Source organism: Lynx rufus, unplaced genomic scaffold, assembly GCF_022079265.1.
Source record: "Lynx rufus isolate CCGP_SWC_20201006 ecotype Redwood Valley unplaced genomic scaffold, mLynRuf1.p SCAF_4, whole genome shotgun sequence".
Lineage (NCBI taxonomy): Eukaryota > Metazoa > Chordata > Mammalia > Carnivora > Felidae > Lynx > Lynx rufus.
Genome location: NW_025814856.1, coordinates 65,510,709 through 65,531,021, shown reverse-complemented (window position 1 = coordinate 65,531,021; position 20,313 = coordinate 65,510,709). Strand labels below are relative to the sequence as shown.

Sequence of the window (20,313 nt, the reverse complement as noted above, 5' to 3'; positions counted from 1 at the left end):
AATTTATTTTCAGAGAGAGAGAGAGAGAGAGAGAGAGAGAGAGAGTGAGTGAGTGAGCAGGGAAGGGGCACAGGGAGAGGGAGAGAGAGAATCCCGAGAAGGGTCTGTGAGTTAGCACAGAGCCTGACATGGGGCTCAAACTCACAAACGGCGAGATCATGACGTGAGCTGAAACCGAGAGTTGGATGCTTAACGGACTAAGCCATCCAAGCGCCCAGACAGTTTCACTTTTAGCACTTGATGTGAACTTGGAAAATTGTGAGACACAATTGGGCATCCTGTTTCCCGTGCTCATTCTTGAGTAAGTCCCTAAGGACAGTTAGTGTAGGATGGCTGCTGCTGATTATGATCCGTGCTGCTGTGACCTTTGGGGGCAGCAGCTGGCGGGGCCTGTGCGTGGCACCCACTCCCTGCGTGAGTATGCCCGAGGGCGAATTCCGGCCTGTTGCAGGCTCGCTCTGTGATCTCCGGTGAGGTCTCGACCTTAGCCTCAGCTTCTGTATTTGTGTCATAGGCATGAGAATGGTAGTTTTCACCATATTTTCATTTTCATTATTTGACTTGATTCTTATGATTTCTCTCACAAAGCCGAGGGCTCAGTGATAGAGGCTTGGCTCAGATCATCTGCTTTTTCCTAAGGACGGAGCTGAAAACCTCTGCCTGGTTTGTCCCGATTTGTTCGTCTGTGGTTCCATGGCTCTAACGTGTTGCCTTTCCTCTACTGATGAATTTTAAACCGTTTTCCATCAAAACGTCATGAATGTTTTCCCTGTGTGCAGGGAAAATTATATGACTAAAACCATCTCACCCATAACAAAGCATTATTGAGTCAGCTCTTAATCTTGAATGCTTGACATCTCTGATTCACTAGCTATTTCTCTTACAAATAGCCTGTCCTCATAAATGAGAAGTCCGGCATACTTCCCGAGATGAGCAGAGATTTAAAAAGTATGCCTACAGTATTGATTGCGTCCTTGCTTCCTTCTTGGTACTGATTCCGTTTCATTTTTGTCGGTTGTTACAGAACCTCCAGCATGCAGGCCCCCAGCTCCAGGTCTGTGCACCTGAGTGAATGGCAGAAGAATTACTTTGCCATTACATCCGGCATATGTACATCAGGACAGAAGGCGGACGCATACCGGGCACAGATACTACGCATTCAGTACGCGTGGGCAAACGCGGAGATCTCCCAGCTCGGTGCCGCCGTGCTGTTCAAAAAATATGCAGAGAAATACTCTGCAGTTATTGATTCTGACAACGTCGAGACCGGCTTGAATAACTATGCGGAAAGCATTTTAACGTTAGCAAGATCTCAGCAAACTGACAGTGACAGGTGGCAGTCTGGATTGTCAATAAATAATGTTTTCAAAATGAGTAACGTACAGGAGATGATGCAAGCTGGCCAGAAAGCCAGAGAGTCTCTGTTGGCACCTGCCGACGCGTCAGTATTAATCCATAAAGAGGCCGCTGTCCTCAATCCTCCTAAGTTTAGTGTTTGTGGTGGTTCTGGGGACAGGGGCCCGATAACTGACTCGGCTCATAATACAAACGGGACCCAAGACATCCCAGAGGGCACTCCTTCGACGTGCCCTCTGAATGCCCGGCCACCTGCGCTGACTAACACCAGTAAGACGTGTCCTACGTCCTTAACACCTTCCGGTGAACTTGCTACCGCAAAATTCCATGCCACACCACTGTTCGGAAGTGTCAAAAAGGAAAATAACAGCTCTCCCACAGCCAACATAGGACTGAACAAGTCCTCACCTAATCAGTCTTGTTTGCCCTCTGGCTGTGAAAATCCATGGGCGCAGAAAGCTTTTTATGGTTCTGGCATCATCGATGCACTTTCCACCCCAATAGTGAATAAGGCTTTTAGTAAAACAGAAGATAACGGCCAGAGAGAAGAGAGTAGCCTGCCTGCTTTTAAAACTGCAAAAGAACAATTATGGATAGATCAGCAGAAAAAGAACCCCCAGCCCCAGCGTGTATCAGGGTCATCGTATGGCGGTGTAAAGAAGTCTCTGGGAGCCAGTAGGTCCCGAGGCATATTTGGGAAGTTCGTTCCTCCTGTACCTAAGCAGGACGGGGGAGAGCAGCTTGGGGGAATGCAGTGTAAGCCTTCGGGCACAGGCCCTGCAGAACCAGCACACATAGCTGACGAGCGTCTGAAGAACCTGGAGCCGAAGATGATCGAACTTATTATGAACGAGATAATGGATCACGGGCCGCCGGTAAATTGGGACGATATCGCAGGAATAGAATTTGCCAAAGCCACAATAAAGGAGATAGTTGTGTGGCCCATGATGAGACCGGACATCTTTACTGGTTTACGAGGACCCCCTAAAGGAATTCTGCTCTTCGGGCCTCCGGGGACTGGCAAAACTCTGATCGGCAAGTGCATTGCTAGCCAGTCGGGGGCAACGTTCTTTAGTATCTCCGCTTCCTCCTTGACTTCTAAATGGGTGGGAGAGGGGGAGAAAATGGTCCGGGCGTTGTTTGCCGTCGCAAGGTGCCAGCAGCCAGCTGTGATATTTATTGATGAAATCGATTCCCTGTTGTCTCAGCGAGCAGATGGTGAACACGAGTCTTCTAGACGGATAAAAACGGAGTTTCTGGTTCAGCTAGATGGAGCAGCCACCTGTTCCGAAGACCGTATTCTGGTGGTGGGGGCGACCAACCGGCCCCAAGAAATTGACGAGGCCGCCCGGAGAAGGTTGGTGAAAAGGCTCTATATCCCTCTGCCAGAAGCTTCAGCTAGGAGACAGATGGTGATGAAGCTGATGTCCAGGGAGCGGTGTTGCCTGAGCGAGGAGGAGGTCAGCCTGGTGGTCCGGCAGTCTGATGGCTTCTCGGGGGCTGACGTGACACAGCTGTGCAGGGAAGCGTCGCTTGGGCCCATCCGCAGTTTACAAGCTGCTGACATCGCCACCGTGACACCAGATCAAGTCCGACCAATAGCTTATATCGATTTTGAAAATGCTTTCAGAACCGTGCGGCCCAGCGTGTCTCCTAAAGATTTAGAGCTTTACGAAAACTGGAACAGAACCTTTGGTTGTGGGCGGTAGACGGGACACTTGAAGTTTGAAGAGGGCACCTTGGTAACGCGCCCTTTCCCACTTTGTAGCTTGGGAAACTGGGGGGTTATTCATTGTACTCTCAGTGTGTATTTTGAATTCTACACCTCAGAAAAAATAGAGTAGTAATAGTTGCAATTTTACAATTGATCGGCTTAGCCCCTGTTAATAGAAGCTTGGGTTTCACTCCAGTTACTGCCTGATGTGCGAGCCTATTTGTACAAAATATGAATGAACGTGTTTCTTTTGTTCAAAGCGGGTCTTTGTTTTCAAGGTGGACAGTATGATGACTAGTGAGCTCACACCGAAACTAGGTTCTCATTTGTATGTGAGGAGGCATCTGATGGGTGCGCGTCTCCCGCTGAAGAAGGTTCCTTCTGCCGACCACGTGACTCGCGCGTTGGCCGGTGTGGTGGTTTACATTTGAAGCCGCTTCGCTTGGTGTGCAGTGGATTTAAGGTCTCCCCAAACAGCTGAATGAGAGTGCCAGTTTTTTGTTCTTCGTCACTGCGTTAACAGTTGCCTCCTGTTACCAGGGCTGCCTGCGGGAGACACATTCAGCGGTAGCCAGGTGTAATCTGGTATCAGAGACGTGTCCATGGACTTGAAGGATGAAGAAGGTGCATTTTCCCAGGGGGGGAGAATGTGTTTAAGATTAATATTTTATTTGGTAGTACTTCACAGCCTGTAGCATCGGTCTCTCAAAAGTGAACGTCTGCAGGTTTCTACGTGGGACCCTTTTGTAAGTAATAGATGTTCATTGTCGAAATACCAGGGCAGAGAGCTGAATAAGACGAAGAGGAGGAAGATTGCGGTCATCCCAGCCAGCACTTTGGGGAGCATGCTGTCCGTTCTTGCAGACATCTTCTGCAGGGTGGGGCTGTACGGTCGCCTCCGTAGCCTACCTCTCTGTCACCGTCGCTTCCCGTGTGAATGTGCTCTGTTTACAACATCCTCCCTCAGGATCCCACGCTGGATGGACTGTAATTTATCCAGTCCTCTGCTCGGGGATGCTCAGGGCAGGACACAAGCCGGTTTCCCCTTTGTTCATTGTACACCAAAACACGTTGAATGCCTTAGGGATCTTTTTTAAAAACAAATACGCCTTTCCTGAGTAAAATTCTTGCATTAAATTCTTGCACGTTTTTAAGGCTGTTGGCACATGTCCTGAATTGTCCCTTAGAAAAGTCATGCATATGTGGGATTCCTCTCCACAGGAAGCCACCGTGCCTCCTTACCTGTCCCGTGTGGACATTGGGTCCCCACAGTTTTTGTTAGTGTTCTGCTCACATCCGTCCGTTCTAACGGTGCTGGATGCCAGCCGGTGTTCTGGGCGCTGAGAGCAGAGCGGTGAACAGTAGGCAAAGAGCCTTGGTCTTACGTAGGTGACATTCAAGTTGTAATGTTTTCTCTTGACAGTGCAGTTGAAGACGGAATTTGACAGGTGACTTTAGACCGTTGTTTTCATTTTTGTTCTTGGCTCGCCTTTTATTTCTGTACTCCCTTGAAAGCTTTGTTTTTCCATCTGTGAGTTTTTCCCTTTGAAACATGCCATTGCCTTTTATTAGAATTTGGATGTTAAACTGCTCGTCTCTGGTTTTAGGTAAATATTTTAAAGTGTAAAGCACGTCACGTTATTAAAATGTAAAGCACGTCTCTGTCTTGTTTCATTTCTGCGTAAACAGCACTACAAGTAACCTGGGATTCCTAGGTGTTGATGTCCAGGAATTTCTGTGGGTTCTTCCCTGAATCCTCTCCCAGATCAACCCTCCCCTTTGGGTTTTACTCTTGCCACAGCTGACTAGGTCATCCGCAGTCGCCCAGGAGGTGTTTGTGTCTTACTGAGCTCTATAGCTTGGTCGTAATGTTGACAGTCGTTTTTTTCTTAACAGCCACTCCTGCCAGCCCCCACCTTCAGCAGCCTTGGTCACCAGCCACGGGCCCCTTCTCTTTGTGGAACTGAGCTGGGATTATGTCCAAGACAAAAATCTCTGGGTGGCTCAGCTCGTCTCGACTCAGGCGGAGCCCACGTCTCTCTCTCCAGAGTTAAGCTCTGCTCTGTTCAAGTGAGAATCTAATCCTGACGGGAAGGAGGCAGGAGGTTCTGAAGCTGGAGAGAAAGTTTGAGCTGGGGAATCCCTGCGTGGTCGTTTCAGGCTTCTGCCTCATGGAAGTGTTCTTCCTCTCCCGCCTTCTGGGATTCGGAGTATGCCTTCGGGTAGGAAATTTCCAGAAACTTAGAGATGTCTTTGTATCTCCACGTTATGATTAGATATGAAAATCTTCGGCTGAATTCTTCCCTCCTGAGGGTTTTGTTTCTGCTGCAGTGTCTTTAGCCATATTGTTTCATTAGAGAAGTGGACACTCACCCGGGTTTTCACGTCTTTGGAAGATACATTTCCTTCATGGAAATACACGCACGGTTTTACCAGTGCATGTAACTTGTTTGTGCATTCGTGTCTAAATGAGTTGGTAGGAATACAGTGATTAATGGGAATTTTTAAATATCAGTCCTTTTAACATGTTGGGGTTGCACATACAATTTCTTTCGTTGTGTGTTCTTCAGGAAATTCTGTTCCAATCTGTGGTCTTCTCTCATTTTGAAATTCGAATTCATCTTCTCAATTCTAGACTTTTGTCCAGTTGGCCTCCACCCTGACCCCTGATGAGGTTGGAGTCCGGGGAAAGGACCTGGGCTTTGGAGCCGCGTGGGCCTGCTGCTGGAGTCTGACTCTGGGCCACCTAATTGTTCAGGCTCCCTTCTAACGTGAGGGTGTCTACACCTACCCTGTTGGAAAGTGAGGGTCAAATAGTCCAATACAGGTGGGAAAGGCCTGGATCGTGGTTGCTCAACAACGTGGACGTGGTGCGTCCTTCTGTCTGCCCTGACTCTGCCCATGTTGACCTGCAGGGGGCATTTTCTTCTCGGCTGTTTTGCATGCCTGTCTATTCTAGCACGTTCTGCTTCGTGTTTGTGATACTCGTGTTTCATCGTACATACTGTGTCGTCTAAACTTACAGAGTAAATCTAATTAAATAAGTGTCTTTTAGTTTTGTTACTCTTTTGAGACTTCAGAACTTTTACCTAGATCCCAGATTATGATTTTCCACTTACTCATCTTTAAGTCCTATTTCTTGGCCTCCAGAATTACTCCCCGGTGTTTTTAATTAAAACCCACCTCCAGAGAGCTGATTGGAAGATAGGATTCTGTCCAGGTCTATGGCAAGAGGGCAGGTCAGATAAGGATACTTTTTTTTTTTTTTTTTGAGGCTTTGGTTTAAATTTTAAAATTTCGGTTAGTTAAAATGTAGTATATTAGTTTCAGATGTACAGTACAGTGATTCAACTCTTAGGTACATCACCCGGTGCTCGTCACAGCAAGTGCATTATTATTTTTTTTTTTTTGAGAGATGCTTATTTTTTTGTTAATGCTTATTTTATTTTTGAGAGAGAAACAGAGCATAAACAGGGGAGGGGCAAGAGAGGGAGACACAGAACCCGAAGCAGGCTCCAGGCTTCGAGCTGTCAGCACAGAGCCCGACGCGGGGCTCAAACTCTCGAACCACAAGTTCATGACCTGAGCCGAAGTCCGATGCTCAACTGGCTGAGCCCCCCCAGGCGCCCCAGAAAGTGCTGTCCTTAATCTCCATCACCTATCCCTCCCCCCCGACTTCCTGTCTAGTAACCATCAGTGTGGTTTCTAGAGTTTAAGCATTTGTTTCTTGGTTTGACTCTCTATCTTAATGACACTTTTAACTTTTATCATGGATTCCTGGCTTTTGACCTCAAATCTGGAGTTGGTGGTGAGCAAGCCAGTGGAATAATTGTTTAAAGTCTACCCAGCTGCCTGTCCTTAAATAAAACTTATTATTTTCCAACTTGCAGTTTATAATGGAGAGAGTTTTGGGGCACCTGGGTGGCTCAGGCAGTTAAGTGACTTCCACTCAGGTCATGATCTTGCGGTTTGTGGGTTTGAGCCCCAGCATCGGGCTCTGTGCTGACAGCTCGGAGCCTAGAGCCTGCTCCAGATTCTGTGTCTCCCTCTCTCTCTACTCCTCCCCGCCCCCCCACTCAAAAATAAACATTAACAAAATTTGTATAATGGAGAGAAATTTGCAATGGGCTTTAGAAAAAGACAAGTGACTGATCTTGAATAGTTTGTAATACATTCTCAGGCAATTGCTTTCTTAGTCATAAAAGTAAGGATGTCCTATTAGATAATCCCAAAGACACACCCAGATCTGCTCTTCTGTTATCAGTTACCAAATATTTATCAATTAGACAAGTGCTTACAGAGTACCAGGTGTTGGGTACTATGGGAAGAATTGGAAAAAAATGTAGTTCTGCAAACTGTTACCTGCTTACTGTCACTAATTTGGCTCATGATAGAAACTGGGGGTGGGGGGGGCATCTGGCTTGCTCAGCTGCCGATGGTTGAGCATCCGACTCTTGGTTTCGGCTGAGTTCATGATCCCAGGGTCATGAGATCGAGCCCTGAATCCAGCTCTGCGCTGACGGTGTGAAGTCAGCTTGGGATTCTCCCTCTCCCTCGTCCTCTCTTTCTTGCTCGCTCTCTCTGCCCCACCCCCACTCTCTCTCTCAAATAAATAAACTTTTTAAAAAAATCTTAGAAACTGGGAAGACGTGAAGGCTCTCGAGAGCTTTGGTGACGAGTCAAGTCAGCAAAATGTACTAGTGAATGTATGAATCATTTAAGAGAAGGGGAAATATTTTTCAAATTAGGAATTCAGTGGCGTCGGAGGCAGGACGCTGTGGCTAACGAGGCACCGGACCCCGGGTGTTTTGTCCCGGCCTGCTCAGGCGTCTCAGCAACCCGCAAGGTACCTGTGACCACTGGGGCCAGGCCCGAGGAGCCCTTCGAGCTGTCCTGATCTGTTCGGCTCTGAAAGATTGACCTGGGCTAAAATTAGTCTCTGCTTCCTTAGATTTGGCCAGAGCAAGCATCCTGCCGAGCAGAACCCGTGGGCTCTGCTCTCCCCTCCACCCACGGCCTGGACCTCCTCCCAGCGACCCCAGAGCAGGCCTTGCTATCTTGCTGGTCCCATCCTCCCAGGTCAGAGGGTTGCTCCCTATGTCTGTATCTAACATCTGCCCAGTCGCCCTTAAAACGCATGTAGAGAAAAAAAAAAACTACACCAGCTTTTTTTTTTTTCCTCCTAGAACAAAATAATAGCTTCATAAGAAAAGGCACAATAGGGAGCTTTTCATTTAAAATAGCGGACTAGGCCACACATTCATCTTTCCCGCCTACTTGTGCAAAAGTCTGTACTGAAAGGCCAAAGGCAGAAGTGAGCCTGACTCCAGTACGGTGTTGGAGGAGAGGGGGAACACCCCCACAGAAGCAGACGGGCCCGGTCTTGTGACCACGTGGAACCGGATTCTGCCAAGGACCTTGAATGGGCCTGGAGGTGTGTCCCCCGCAGACATCCCTGGTGAGAGCCCGGGCAAGCCGACACCTTGATTTCAGCCGTGTTCAGGCAGCCGCCACCGCCCCGCCCGCCCCCGATGGCCAGATGATAGATTTGAGTTGCTCTCACTGTTAAGTTTGTGGTGACGCGTGAGGGCAGCCATCGGACGCTGATACAGGCAGCCGGGGCCTTCACACCCTCTGCTCCCCATGTCCTCCTGGTTGGTGCCTCACGTACAGTGTCTTTAGAAAGGCCCTCCCTGAGCCCCATGTAGGGCAGCCCCACGGACTCCCAGCCTGAGTCCACCCACCCCTGCCCCGACTCCTGGCTTTAACTGGTGAACGTCACTAACTGGAGTATTTACGCTTACTGTCCTTATGTCCCTGACACCTGCCGGCCTCCCCATCACAGCCACAAAGAGTTCCTAACAGCCGGGCATTTTCTCGTTCCCCCCAGAACCACACGGGATTCACCAGACATCTCAGAAGACCCCGCAGCTGGGGAGACACCCAGAGAAGCAGGACAGCTCATTCCCAGGAAGCCTGCAAGTGCTCAAGACTGAGCACAGCCTGGAAAACTCCTGACCCCAGAAGACACGGTGGCCACGAAATAAAAACAGACAGCTATGCCATTACAGGAGTTACTACAGCGGGGTAACTATCTCGCCACAAACACAGTGGCATAAAACCGCCCATGTGAATGATCTCCATCTCCGTGGGCCAGGCCTGGCCGGGCCTCTCTGGGGGGCACTCACAGGCCTGCCCTGGAGGTGTCGGCAGGAGCTGCGGGCTCAGCTGAGGCTCGACTGGGGAAGGGGCTCCTTCCAGGCTCCTGGGTTGCTGGCAGCGGGCAGGACTGACGACCTTGGGGTCTTGCTGTCGGCTGGCCCCCGCTCCTGGTCATGCACGCCTTCCCAAGTGGCTGCTTGCTTCTCAAAACCAGCCAGGGAGGGAGTCTGCCAGCAAAACAGGCATCAGAGGCACCCATGGCACGGAGACACCAGTGGCCCTTCATGCCCCTGCTGGACCCACTGGGTCACGGGCACCACAGCTGTGAGATAAAGACTCAGGAAGCAGGAAGGACTCCTAACTGTCCAAATAAAAATCTTAGCGGAGGGACAGAAGTGTAAACTGAAAAAAGGCTGAAACCAACCTAGTGACGTGGGAAAGCGACTTGCGGGACTACTTTGGACCGTCAAGCAGAAGGACGAAGAGAAGGAAACTGGGAGTTAAGTGGAATGAAAGATAGATTCCAGGAAATTAATCTCCACGTAAGGGGAATCTTACGGAAAAGGAAAAGGAGAGAGGGGCGTCGAGAGTCACATTAATAAGAGGAGGTTTTTCCTGAGCTAAATACCTGAGAATTCACGTAAAATTAAAAAAAGTCCACTGAGTACCCAGCAAGAATTGAGGTTGGGGAAGGAATGCTGAGGCATCTCTGAGGGTATTAGGGCTCTCCAGAGAGATGGCCCAGCAGCATAACAGAGAGGTACAGGAGACTGATGGTAGGAATTGGCTCCGTGGAGCTGTGGAGACTGTGGAGGCTGAGACACCCCATGATCTGTAGGAAATAACAGGTCAGTCAGGGCTCACAAAGTTCTGGGGGAAATGATTTTAAGATCACAGCTGTAAACCCAGGCTGTTACATGTAGGACTGAAAGTCAGACCCAGCAGACCCAGCAGACCCTAAATTATCACTCACACGTTCTTTATGGGAACAGGAAAACAAGCCCTCAAGGACACGTGAGGCAGAATGAAAAGGTGGTCCGGATGCGGAAGTTAACAAAAGGAAATACGCTGCATGTAACTCACAGCCGTGAGCAAGGGAACCAGCAAAATGGTGTTTGCAAATGGACCTGTAAGGTTTAATGAAACTGCTAAAAAGCATTCCTAAAAATAAGAGCATGATGTTAAGAATTATCCACGGCTAGTGTTACAGGTGATTGCAACAAACAGGTGAGGGGAAACAAAAATGGAACACTGCTGGTTTTTTTATTGTGCGTTTTGTTCTGTTTGAGGGAGTTAGGTACGTATTCTGGTTAAGTTTTAATGGTGACGGACAACATCTGGGTTCAAGGTCCAGGCTGCACGCAGACCCCACGGCAGGCCCATGGGGAGTGATTTGAGGTTCAAGTGTGGTGGGCTGGAGAGCAGGGGGCTCAGACTCCTGCCACGTGGCACCAGGGGCTGGGGTAGCCACGCAGGCTACCGGGTGAGGACGTCTGGGGAACTTCATCCCCTAAGCTTTGGGGACAGTGGAGAAAACAGACAGTGGGCCCAGATTTCTTTCTGGAATAGATAATATGGTCAGGATACCGGAATATTACTGTCCAAATACGAGGACCAAAAGAAAAAGTCAGGATTTTTAGGGAGCACTTAGGGTGAGTTGTTATAAACTCCTAAGGCCCTGAGCACTGAGAGGGTGGGATTCGTGTTTTGTGCAAAACCGGAGGGAATCCAGAGTCAGAAACTCGGCCAGTGGTGGCATCCCTGGGCCTTTTGATGAATTTGGAACCTTCGCTAACCACTAAACCAAAGGAAGGCAGCCACAGTGTTGCCAGGATACCATCTGTCTCAGTAAACAGAAGGGAGACTGTCTCCCATGTTCTCAGAGATACGCAGCTGAAGACCCTGTAATGGGGTTAGTCTCCGCAGGCCTGGGACAGTCGCGGCTGCTGTCATGGTGGAATTTGGGGGTTCCAGGCAAAGCATAACCAGCGCACGGACTCTGAGCAGCGTGGAGTCTGTTCTGGAAAGAACCTGCTGTCAATGACCGCTCTTGGGAAATGGTTTCTCTGTCGTAGTCCCAGTTTTCCGGCCTTTCGTCTCCCGAGTGGGTGTAGGAATTCTAGAACAGAGCTGTCCAATAGATATGCACCGTGGGAACCAGCTGTGTGATCTTAAGTGTCCTAGTAGCAACATTAAAAAGCAAAACTAAGAAAGAAACAAGTGACATTAACACCCAGTTCTGTCTTTCCAGCATGTAATCGATGTAAGGGTTCTTTATGAGATATTTCACTTTTTTTTTTTCTCATACTGAATCTTTGAAATCCGGTGAGGATTTTACATTCACAGCACATCTCAATAGAAGTGACCACAGTCAAGTGCTTGACGGTCACAGGTGGTTAGTGGCCGCCATCGTGGAAGGGGCAGGTCCAGAAGGTTGTATCATCAGCCCATGCTTGTAACTAAGTTAAGCAGTTTCCCTTAAAACTCTGTGCGATATATACACAGGCAGCCTTTTGGAGTAGGAAATCATTTAATTTCTACACCATTAGAGTGAACATTAAGAATCCAGCTTCTAGAATTAGTGAGCTTTGTGGAAACTGACTCCTGACCCAACGCTGTCCTAACACTGCTACCCCAGGGTAGCTATGAGTTTTGACACTGATCTTTAAACATGCCCAGTCTTCCTTGTCACTGTATCTTGCTTCAGCCCAAGCTCACTCCGTCACCTGCAATCATGTGATGAGAATTATACGATAGAAATCATTGTCATAGGAAAAGGTAAATGGCATTTTATCTATGAGTAATTTAGAAGTACTATGTATTGAGGGAGCAAAAAAAAAGGGAGGGAAAAGCTATATAAAAGTAGAAATACTTGACCTTTAAAAATGTCTTTAAGATTGTTAATATCGAAGTTTGGAACTCACACAGTAGCGTTTAATATTGCATTATAACTTGCTGGATCGTGTCCTTACATTCTGCTTCACTTGGGACAGATGACTGCATGTTTGTGACCGATCATCAACTGTTTCTCATGAAATAAGTCCTTTAGAATAATTAAATAATTAGTATTCGGGGCCCCTGGGTGGCTCAGTCGGGTAAGTGTCAGACTTCAGCTCAAGTCATGATCTCACGGTTTGTGGGTTTGAGCCCCGCATCGGGCTCTGTGCTGACAGCTCGGAGCCTGGAGCCTGCTTTGGATTCTGTGTCTCCCTCTCTCTCTGCCCCTCGCCTACTCATGCTCTCTCTCTCTTGCTGTCTCTCTCTCTCAAAAATAAATAAATATTAAAAAAAATTTTTTAATTAGTATTTGATCTACGTTGATTAAACATCTAGATATGTAATATATGAGTATATGCATATTTAAATATATGTATGTCCCATTAAATTAAGGTAACAACAAAATGAATACACATGATGCATATGTATGCATATATGAGTTATGTATATGTGTTTCCCTAAATTTGTTGGTCTAAAATGTAAGTGAAAACGTTAGTAAAATAGAAATAGGGTGTAGATCAGAAAAGAGATGTGGAACTTCCGGATCACAAGAGAGAAAAATAAAAACAAAGAAAATCTGCTCAATCCAAAGGAAAGAGGAAAAAAGATTTTTTTTAAAAAGGCTGAAGAGGGGCGCCTGGGTGGCTCAGTAAGTTGAGCGTCCGGCTTCGGCTCAGGTCATGATCTTACCGTTCATGAGTTCAAGCCCCGCGTCGGGCTCTGTGCTGACAGCTCAGGGCCTGGAGCCTGCTTGGGATTCTGTGTCTCCCTCTCCCTCTGCCCCTCCCCTGCTCACGCTCTCTCTGTCTTTCAATAATAAATAAATGTTAAAAGCAAATTAAAAAAAAAAAGACAGTAGGGAGCTTCTCAGGGCACCTGGGTGGATCAGTCAGTTAAACGTCTGACTTCCGCTCAGGTCATGATCTCGCGGTTTGTGAGTTGAGCCCCGCATCCGGCTCTGAGCTGACAGCTCGGAGCCTGGAGCCTGCTTCGGATTCTGTGTCTCCCTCTCTCTCTGCTCCTCCCCCACTCGTGCTCTGTCTCTCTCTCAAAAATAAACATTAAACAAAAATTTTTTTAAATAAAAAAAAAGGCTGAAGAGAAAAAAAGTTTAATAATAACAGAAAACCTAAAGATGTCAGGAAAAGGATTAAATATCTCAGGGTTCACTCTGAATGTGAAGAACTCCCCAGTTAATAGAGCCTCATGGATTAGGCAAAAAGGCAAAGGTCAGTTATCTTTGCAAAATGGACAGAGAGATTGGAAAGAAAGGGAGGGGGCAGGACGGGAGCCAGAAGCGCTGACAGTGGGCGAGCAGGATAAACACCTTTCATTCCAGAATCAGGGTCAGAAGCAACCCACTGAATTAGGAAATACATTTTATGCACATAAAAGTTTACTACCTTTCATGCCCAACACAAGCCTTTATACACTGAGCCTTAAGCAGCAACATGAAAAACTCAAAGCCAAAAATGATGAATACACTAGCAAAAATTGGAAAATACCAATGGCGCCCAGCCCTGGGGAGGGTTTGGAGAGCAGGGCATTGCAAAACGCTGTTGGGGGGAGGGCGTATCGGGGGGCGTCCAGCCCTTCTTCCAGGCAGTTTGACCCAACCGAACGGTGATTCCACTGCTGGGCGTCTATGCTACATGAAGAAGTTCACGGAAACCTTGTAATGTATGAAGAGATTGCCAGCCGAAATATCCGGCGATGGGGACTCCTCAAATCTGCTCCGTGGGGCTGTCTGCAGTGGTCTGAAAAAACCGAAGTGGATGCATGCTTACACACTGAAGGCTCCAGACACTGCCGTTTAGTGAAACATGCAAGTTGCACAGTAATCATACCTGTCGAAGTACAAGAACAGGAATGCAAAAAGGCCCCAGAGGGACATACGACTGCAATTAAGAGGGCTCACCCGCTGCCGCTGGGGGTGGGGGCTGAGGAGTGGGGAGTGAGGAGTTCTCATGTCTGACTTGACACGCACAATATAGTTGTTTCGATTGATTTTGCTTTCTTTGTATTTTTAAAAACTCAGTGAAGTCATATTTTTAAATATGTCAAATAATTAAAGCTGTTTAAAAAAAACACACACACACACACACACACATGATTATAGTCGCCATCAGCTTTGTTCCTAAGTAGTGGAGAGGCGAGGGGAAAGGACCAGAAGCCCCTATTATTCCTCTTAGAAAATGTCATGCATCACATAGGGAAAACGAGGCTGAAGAATGATGATCGGATTGAAAATAAGTCTTTAAAAAACAGTTTGCGAGCATTGATGTTTTGCACACATAGAAGATGGTATTTAGAAGTAAACTCTCAGAATCAGAATCCATAGCAAATAGCCATTCATCCAACTCCAAATTGAGCAAAGCTGTCAAAATTGCTTTAAAAAGTAGCCGTGAGGCCACTAGAGAGTTCATCTGCATTTTAAGAAACAGAATGTTCAGAAACCCATTTTGCACCAAAGTCTTGGAGCAAGCAACCTACACGAATAATGTTACATCTGTGACCACAGAAGTGGATAAATTCTATCCATCAGAGTTTGGGGTGCAGATAATGTCAGCCTCTCACATCTGGAAGAAACAGGGTGGCCACGCGTGTGCTTCGGACCCAGGGCAATACCACAACCCCCAAGGTGTGCTGGGCTTCTGGAGACATCATTTCACAAAAAAAAGAAAATTGCTGTAAAACTAGGGCATGATTGCAATTTAAGGGAAATGGTGCAGATAAATCTATTTTAATGGATAAGCTTAGTAGATGCAAAATAAATATGTCAGTATTTCATTATTTATTCCTTTCAACCAGTCTAAATTAGAGTGGAAAATGCAGACAATCTCCAATCTGCAATTGTACACATAGAAATGAAAAAAAAATTGCTTCTCCTCAGCCATTTAAGTACTTTGGAAAAACTTCTTCCCACTGTATAATTAATGTCAAAGGCTCTTTTGGACTCTTTCGGTTCCACTGCATAATCCATTGTGCACTTCTTGGCTGTCTCACTTTACCTAGGCCATCAAGTTGGTCACCACTGAATGGAGTTCACAAATTCTCTTTTGATCAGTGGGTCTCTTTGGACGCTTGGGTCAGTATTTCTGTTCAGCAAAAACTAGGTTAGTGAGATTGGACAGGGCCATCTGCCTGGCATCACTGCCAGACAAAGGGCCAGTGGTAGTGGGCTCAACCCAAGGACCCCCAGAGGCTGTGACACCTTCCAACTTGGTAACTCTTGATTTATTGAGCAACGTTATTAAGCAGTGAGCAAGGCTTGCCTTTCTTGCTGTCTACGTACGCTACAGATAAAGAAGGAGAACAAAAAGGCTTACTAAGACTCTCCTAAAATTCTACCCCAGTGGAGGCATCAAGATATAGATATATCTTCTAAGAAATAGAGAATTCAATATAGCATTTCCTTTATTGGAGTCAATGTGCTAATTTATATAAAACACAGGACACAGTTTATAATGTGCTAGAGAAAATATGACATTTAAAAACATCAGGGAAACAATCCCTGATAATTTGATAAATGATGTTATCAGCTTAAGATAGATGAGCTCTAAGATTAGCTATCAACTCAAAACAGGAGAAACCATATGCAAAGCTGAATTTTTCATGAGCAAACAGACCGACATACTTTCTGATGGAAACATGAGGTGCAGGCCCAGGGTCAAAATATAAAACAATTGGAATTGACTCTGTTGAGCATAAAGCTCTAGAAAATAAAATCCTAGGCACTAGAATTTAGGAATCTTAGTGTTCCTTGTCTCTTCTTTACATCCTCTGTGTTTTATGTCATGAGGATAATGTTTCCTGCATGAAATATCATGGTAAGAGGTCAATGAGAAATATGTATTTGGAATGATCAGGGACATGTCAAAACATTGTTTCTTTTCGTCCTTCCACGCTGCCTTCCTTTTTCCCCTGTATTTTTCTTCAAGTATTATATGAAACTTCTTGATTAGTATTTGGAGAAATAAAGTCTTCAGAGTCAGAAAACTTAGCTTTGCAAACATCACGAGACTCCAGTTAGTTTTCCTTATGGATCCCTTGTGATAATTCCCACATGGAATGGATCCCTGCAATAAATTCCAAGCTGGAATTCTCATCACCGATTTTCCCATTCCCAACCATTAGAGCAATCTTAAATTAAAAAAAAAAACACACATTGTAATGCACATAAGGAATTTAATTATTATAATATACGCTCCCTGACGAAAACTCAAGAAGTACACATCACGGGGAAGAGAACACACACAATTCCACCACCCAGAGTGTTTGGACACACTTCTCTCCTGGTCATTCCCTCCATGACACACAGAACACATTTTTATGTAGCTCAAATTGTACTGCAGACACAATTACCATTAAAATTTAACAACATGCTGTAGGCAGAACTCCACATACCTACAAACTCTTTGGGGTTGCGTAGTATTCCACCGAATGGATGCACAAGGCTTCATTCAACATTAGTCCTCTGATGTTGGCCTGTTGTGGAGGACAAGATTGTTGCGTTTTGAGAAAAGTCTGATAAGAACAGCAGTGAGCTGCTTAGACTTCAAAGAGGCTGACAACCTTAAGAAGAGACCCGGAAATGCATTCTCCTCAGCACCTGAGTTAGAGAATATGGCGTGTTTCCCATGAATCAGCAGCAGCAGTGTCACGGGGGGGGGGGGCACTCTAGACCCATTGAATAGAGTACCTGAAGTTTAACAAGCTCCCCAGGTGATTCACATTCATGGTTTGAGAAGCTATGGCTTAACCAACAGAGGAAATTATGTAACCGGGTGATGCTGGGAGATATTTTCAAATGACACACAGTTGCCTTTGAATAGGATTCTTGAAACCACTTCCAGTATATTGTTCACCAATATATCAGGCTAGATTGAAGAAATAGGGTTTGAGTTTTGAAATATCTCAAAGTTGGATATTATGATAGAAGGTCACTGGAAATTGATTTTTCATCCGTCAAATCTTTTAATTCTGTGTTTTGTGATTTATAACATAGCTTTGTATTTAGAAAGCCTCTTTCCAGACAGATATGGGATACTTTTCATAGATCTTATATTTATATGTACATTCTGAGTCAGAGGACCCAGCTGACCTGTGTCTACACTCCAGACCCATAGACTCTGTGTTATTTTGAGCTGTGAAGTTTGTGGTAATTTGTCAAAGAGACTCTGGCCTCTGGAAGTGGACTGTCACAAACACCTGTAAAGGGGGGGAGTGGATTTGGAAGGGGACCATGTGGGAGGTGGACAGAATTTTGAGGAGTATAATAAAGCCTGAATCACCTTGAACAGACTACCATGGGAGATATGGATTGGACATTGCCACTGGGGACTCCATGTCAATGGAAGTGAAGAACATGTTATTATGAACCAGAAGAGGGGGATCCTTGTTATGTTATGGCAGAAAGTTGAGCAAAATTATCTCCCAAAGTTCCATAGAAGGCAGGACTCATGAGTGACTGTGTAGCTAGAGGGATTTCCCAGCAAAGTGTGGGGAGGCCCACAGGGTAAGAAGAGAGGGAGGCCTCTGGTCAGCAGGGAACTGGAGGCCGCCACATAACTTCCCGAGAGGAACTGAATCTTGGCAATCATGTGAATGAGCTTGGAAGTGAATCGTCCCCCAGCTGAGCCTTCGCATGAGACCCCGGCCCCAACAAACTTGAACCTGTTCTTATGGGATACCTTGGGCCAGAAACCCCTGCTGAGCCACACCTGGATTCCTGAGCCCTAGAAACTGTTGGATAACAACTGTTTCCTGTGTGAGGCTAAGTCTGGGGATCGATTGTATGTAGCAATGGAAAACTAATAAAGCCAGTAAAATGACATTTCACATAGGCCGCCCGGGCCTTTGCGGAAAAGACATGCTACCACACCAACAGCAGCAGCAGAGGCAACAAATAGAAAATACAAACTGGAGAGTCCAGGGAGGAAGGGAGTCACTATTTCAGCTCAAGCAATAACTAGTGCCATCTCCATAATGCGCCTGAAGACGTCCCAGGCACGTGACTTGACACGCGAATATGGGCAAAGTTCTTTCTGTTAAGTTGTGGATTCGCTCTTGATTCACACCTCTCAGGATGGGCAAGGGCACTTGTCTATAGTTTCCAAGTTTAAAATGCTATAGAGATGTTTCGTGTAGGGCAAGGCATGTAATCAAACATGTGCAGACCGGCTCCCGGCGAAAACTCAGATGACGTCAATGTGGTAGAACAAGCACTTAGGTACCACGTTGGAAATCGTCTGCTGGGGAGACTGGATGATGAACTCTTTGCCCAGTGGTGCATAGAGCCGCCCTGCCAGTCAGCCACCCTCCCCGTGTGGCGATTTAGCGCTCAATTAAAATGAAATGAAATAAAACATTCCGTTCCTCAGTTGTGCTAACTCCATTTCAGTTGCTCAGTAGCGCCCGTGGCTGTGGATTCTACATTGGCCAGTGCAGAAGTAGAACGTTTCCATCACCACAGAAAGTTCTACGTGACAGGGCTAGCCTAGAGAATGCCGGGATCTGGGGGGGGGGAAAGAGGGAAGGAAGGGTAACACAGAATGTGAAAGGAGATATCACATGACACGGGGAATGCACCAGGTTTCTCTCAATATTGTTTTTTTTTTTTAATTTTTTGTTAAAGTTTATTTATTTATTTTGAGAGAGAGAGAGAGAAACAGCATGAGTGGGGGAGGGGCAGAGAGAAGGAGAGAGAGAGAGAATCCCAAGCAGACTCCACATTGTCAGCCCAGAGCCTGACCTGGGGCTCGAACTCACGAACTGTGAGATCATGACCTGAGTCCAAACCAAGAGTTGGACACTTAACCGACTGAGTTGCCCAGATGCCCCTTCTCTCAATACTGTTAAAGGTGACAATGGCGTTTAAATGGATTTTTTCAAATAACTCATGAATTATCTCCATAAAAGTTTTTGAACACTCTTTCTATACCACTGATATTTCGAATTCCTCCTTTATTAGTCTTGGGGGGCTTTGTGCAATCCCTACCCTTTGGCACTGGACTCCTGGCCTTTCACCATGAGACGATTTTTCTTTTTTGAGGACCGAATGGACTTTGAATGCTGCCCTGGGAACACGTGGCCCCACAAGCTGGGGTGGCTCTCGGCGCAAGAAGCACGTTTTGTATAGCAAGGATGAGACAAAGCGAAATAAAAACAAAGTAGAAGACAAAGCCTGAGATGATCTTTGCTTTTCCACCCTGTCCTCCGAGGACAGAAGAGTGCGCGAGCTCCCGCCTTGCGATGTCCCTCTTGGCGTAGAGCAGATGGTCCAGTGTTGGAAATTCCCTAGGATCTGGTCTAGCGTAAGGCATCAGTCTCCGGAACCATTCTGTTAAATACAGTGAAAAATGATGCTGGCTCCTTTCCAGAAGGAAGGCGGCCACCTAGCACGTGGGCTCTGGTCCCTCCCATAAGACCACAGCACATGAAGCCCCAGCCGCAGCGGTTGACAGGGGCCAACGGAGAGAAGCTGATGTGTGTCACATCCCTGCTGCTGGAGCTCGCTGGCCATAGGCTCCACGGGCCGTCCTGATGGCCCCGCCTCCTCGCACCCCATCTGTCTCCATGTTGCAGAAGCTGTTGACCTCAAAGCCCAGGATGCTTCCCCCCCGGTCCCTGATCCCGTTGCTCCTGGCCCCCAAAGGACCCTTCCCTGTGCCATAGAAGGTCTTTCTTCTCTGCCTGGGGAGGCTACGGAGGGAACAGTAACCCCCTTCAGGGCAAGCCTGCCCCCCAGACCCCCGGCCAGGCCGTGCTGGAGGCTGAGGGGTGGCTCGTCTCCCGCTCGTTTCGGGGTGCGTGTGCGGGGAGCGCTCCCACTGCTCCCAGAGCAAAAAGGAGGGTCTGCATCAGGGGACATTTCACCATCCACCCCAGAGGCAGGCGCTGCTGGTGTTTCCCGCTTCGCCGATGTCAGTGTAGAAAGTGCCCGTCACCCCTGCTGTGTCGGTAACAATTAGCTGCGTCATATTAGCTAATGTTTACTGGGTGCCTACGATGCTGTAGACACCTGCTAAGGAAGGTCCTTTGTGTGACTTGCTTGATTTAATCAGCACGACCACAGGCCGGTT

The 20,313-nt window shown here is 47.0% G+C and overlaps 1 protein-coding gene across 1 annotated transcript; it reads left to right on the top strand.

Moving 5' to 3' along the window:
* The first annotated feature begins 1,034 nt into the window (after positions 1-1,034).
* On the top strand, positions 1,035-4,722 carry FIGNL1 (fidgetin like 1). Its single transcript, XM_047097530.1, has one exon. The coding sequence runs from the start codon at positions 1,035-1,037 to the stop codon at positions 3,063-3,065; it is 2,031 nt and encodes a 676-aa protein (XP_046953486.1). The 3' UTR covers positions 3,066-4,722.
* The last annotated feature ends 15,591 nt before the right edge of the window (positions 4,723-20,313 follow it).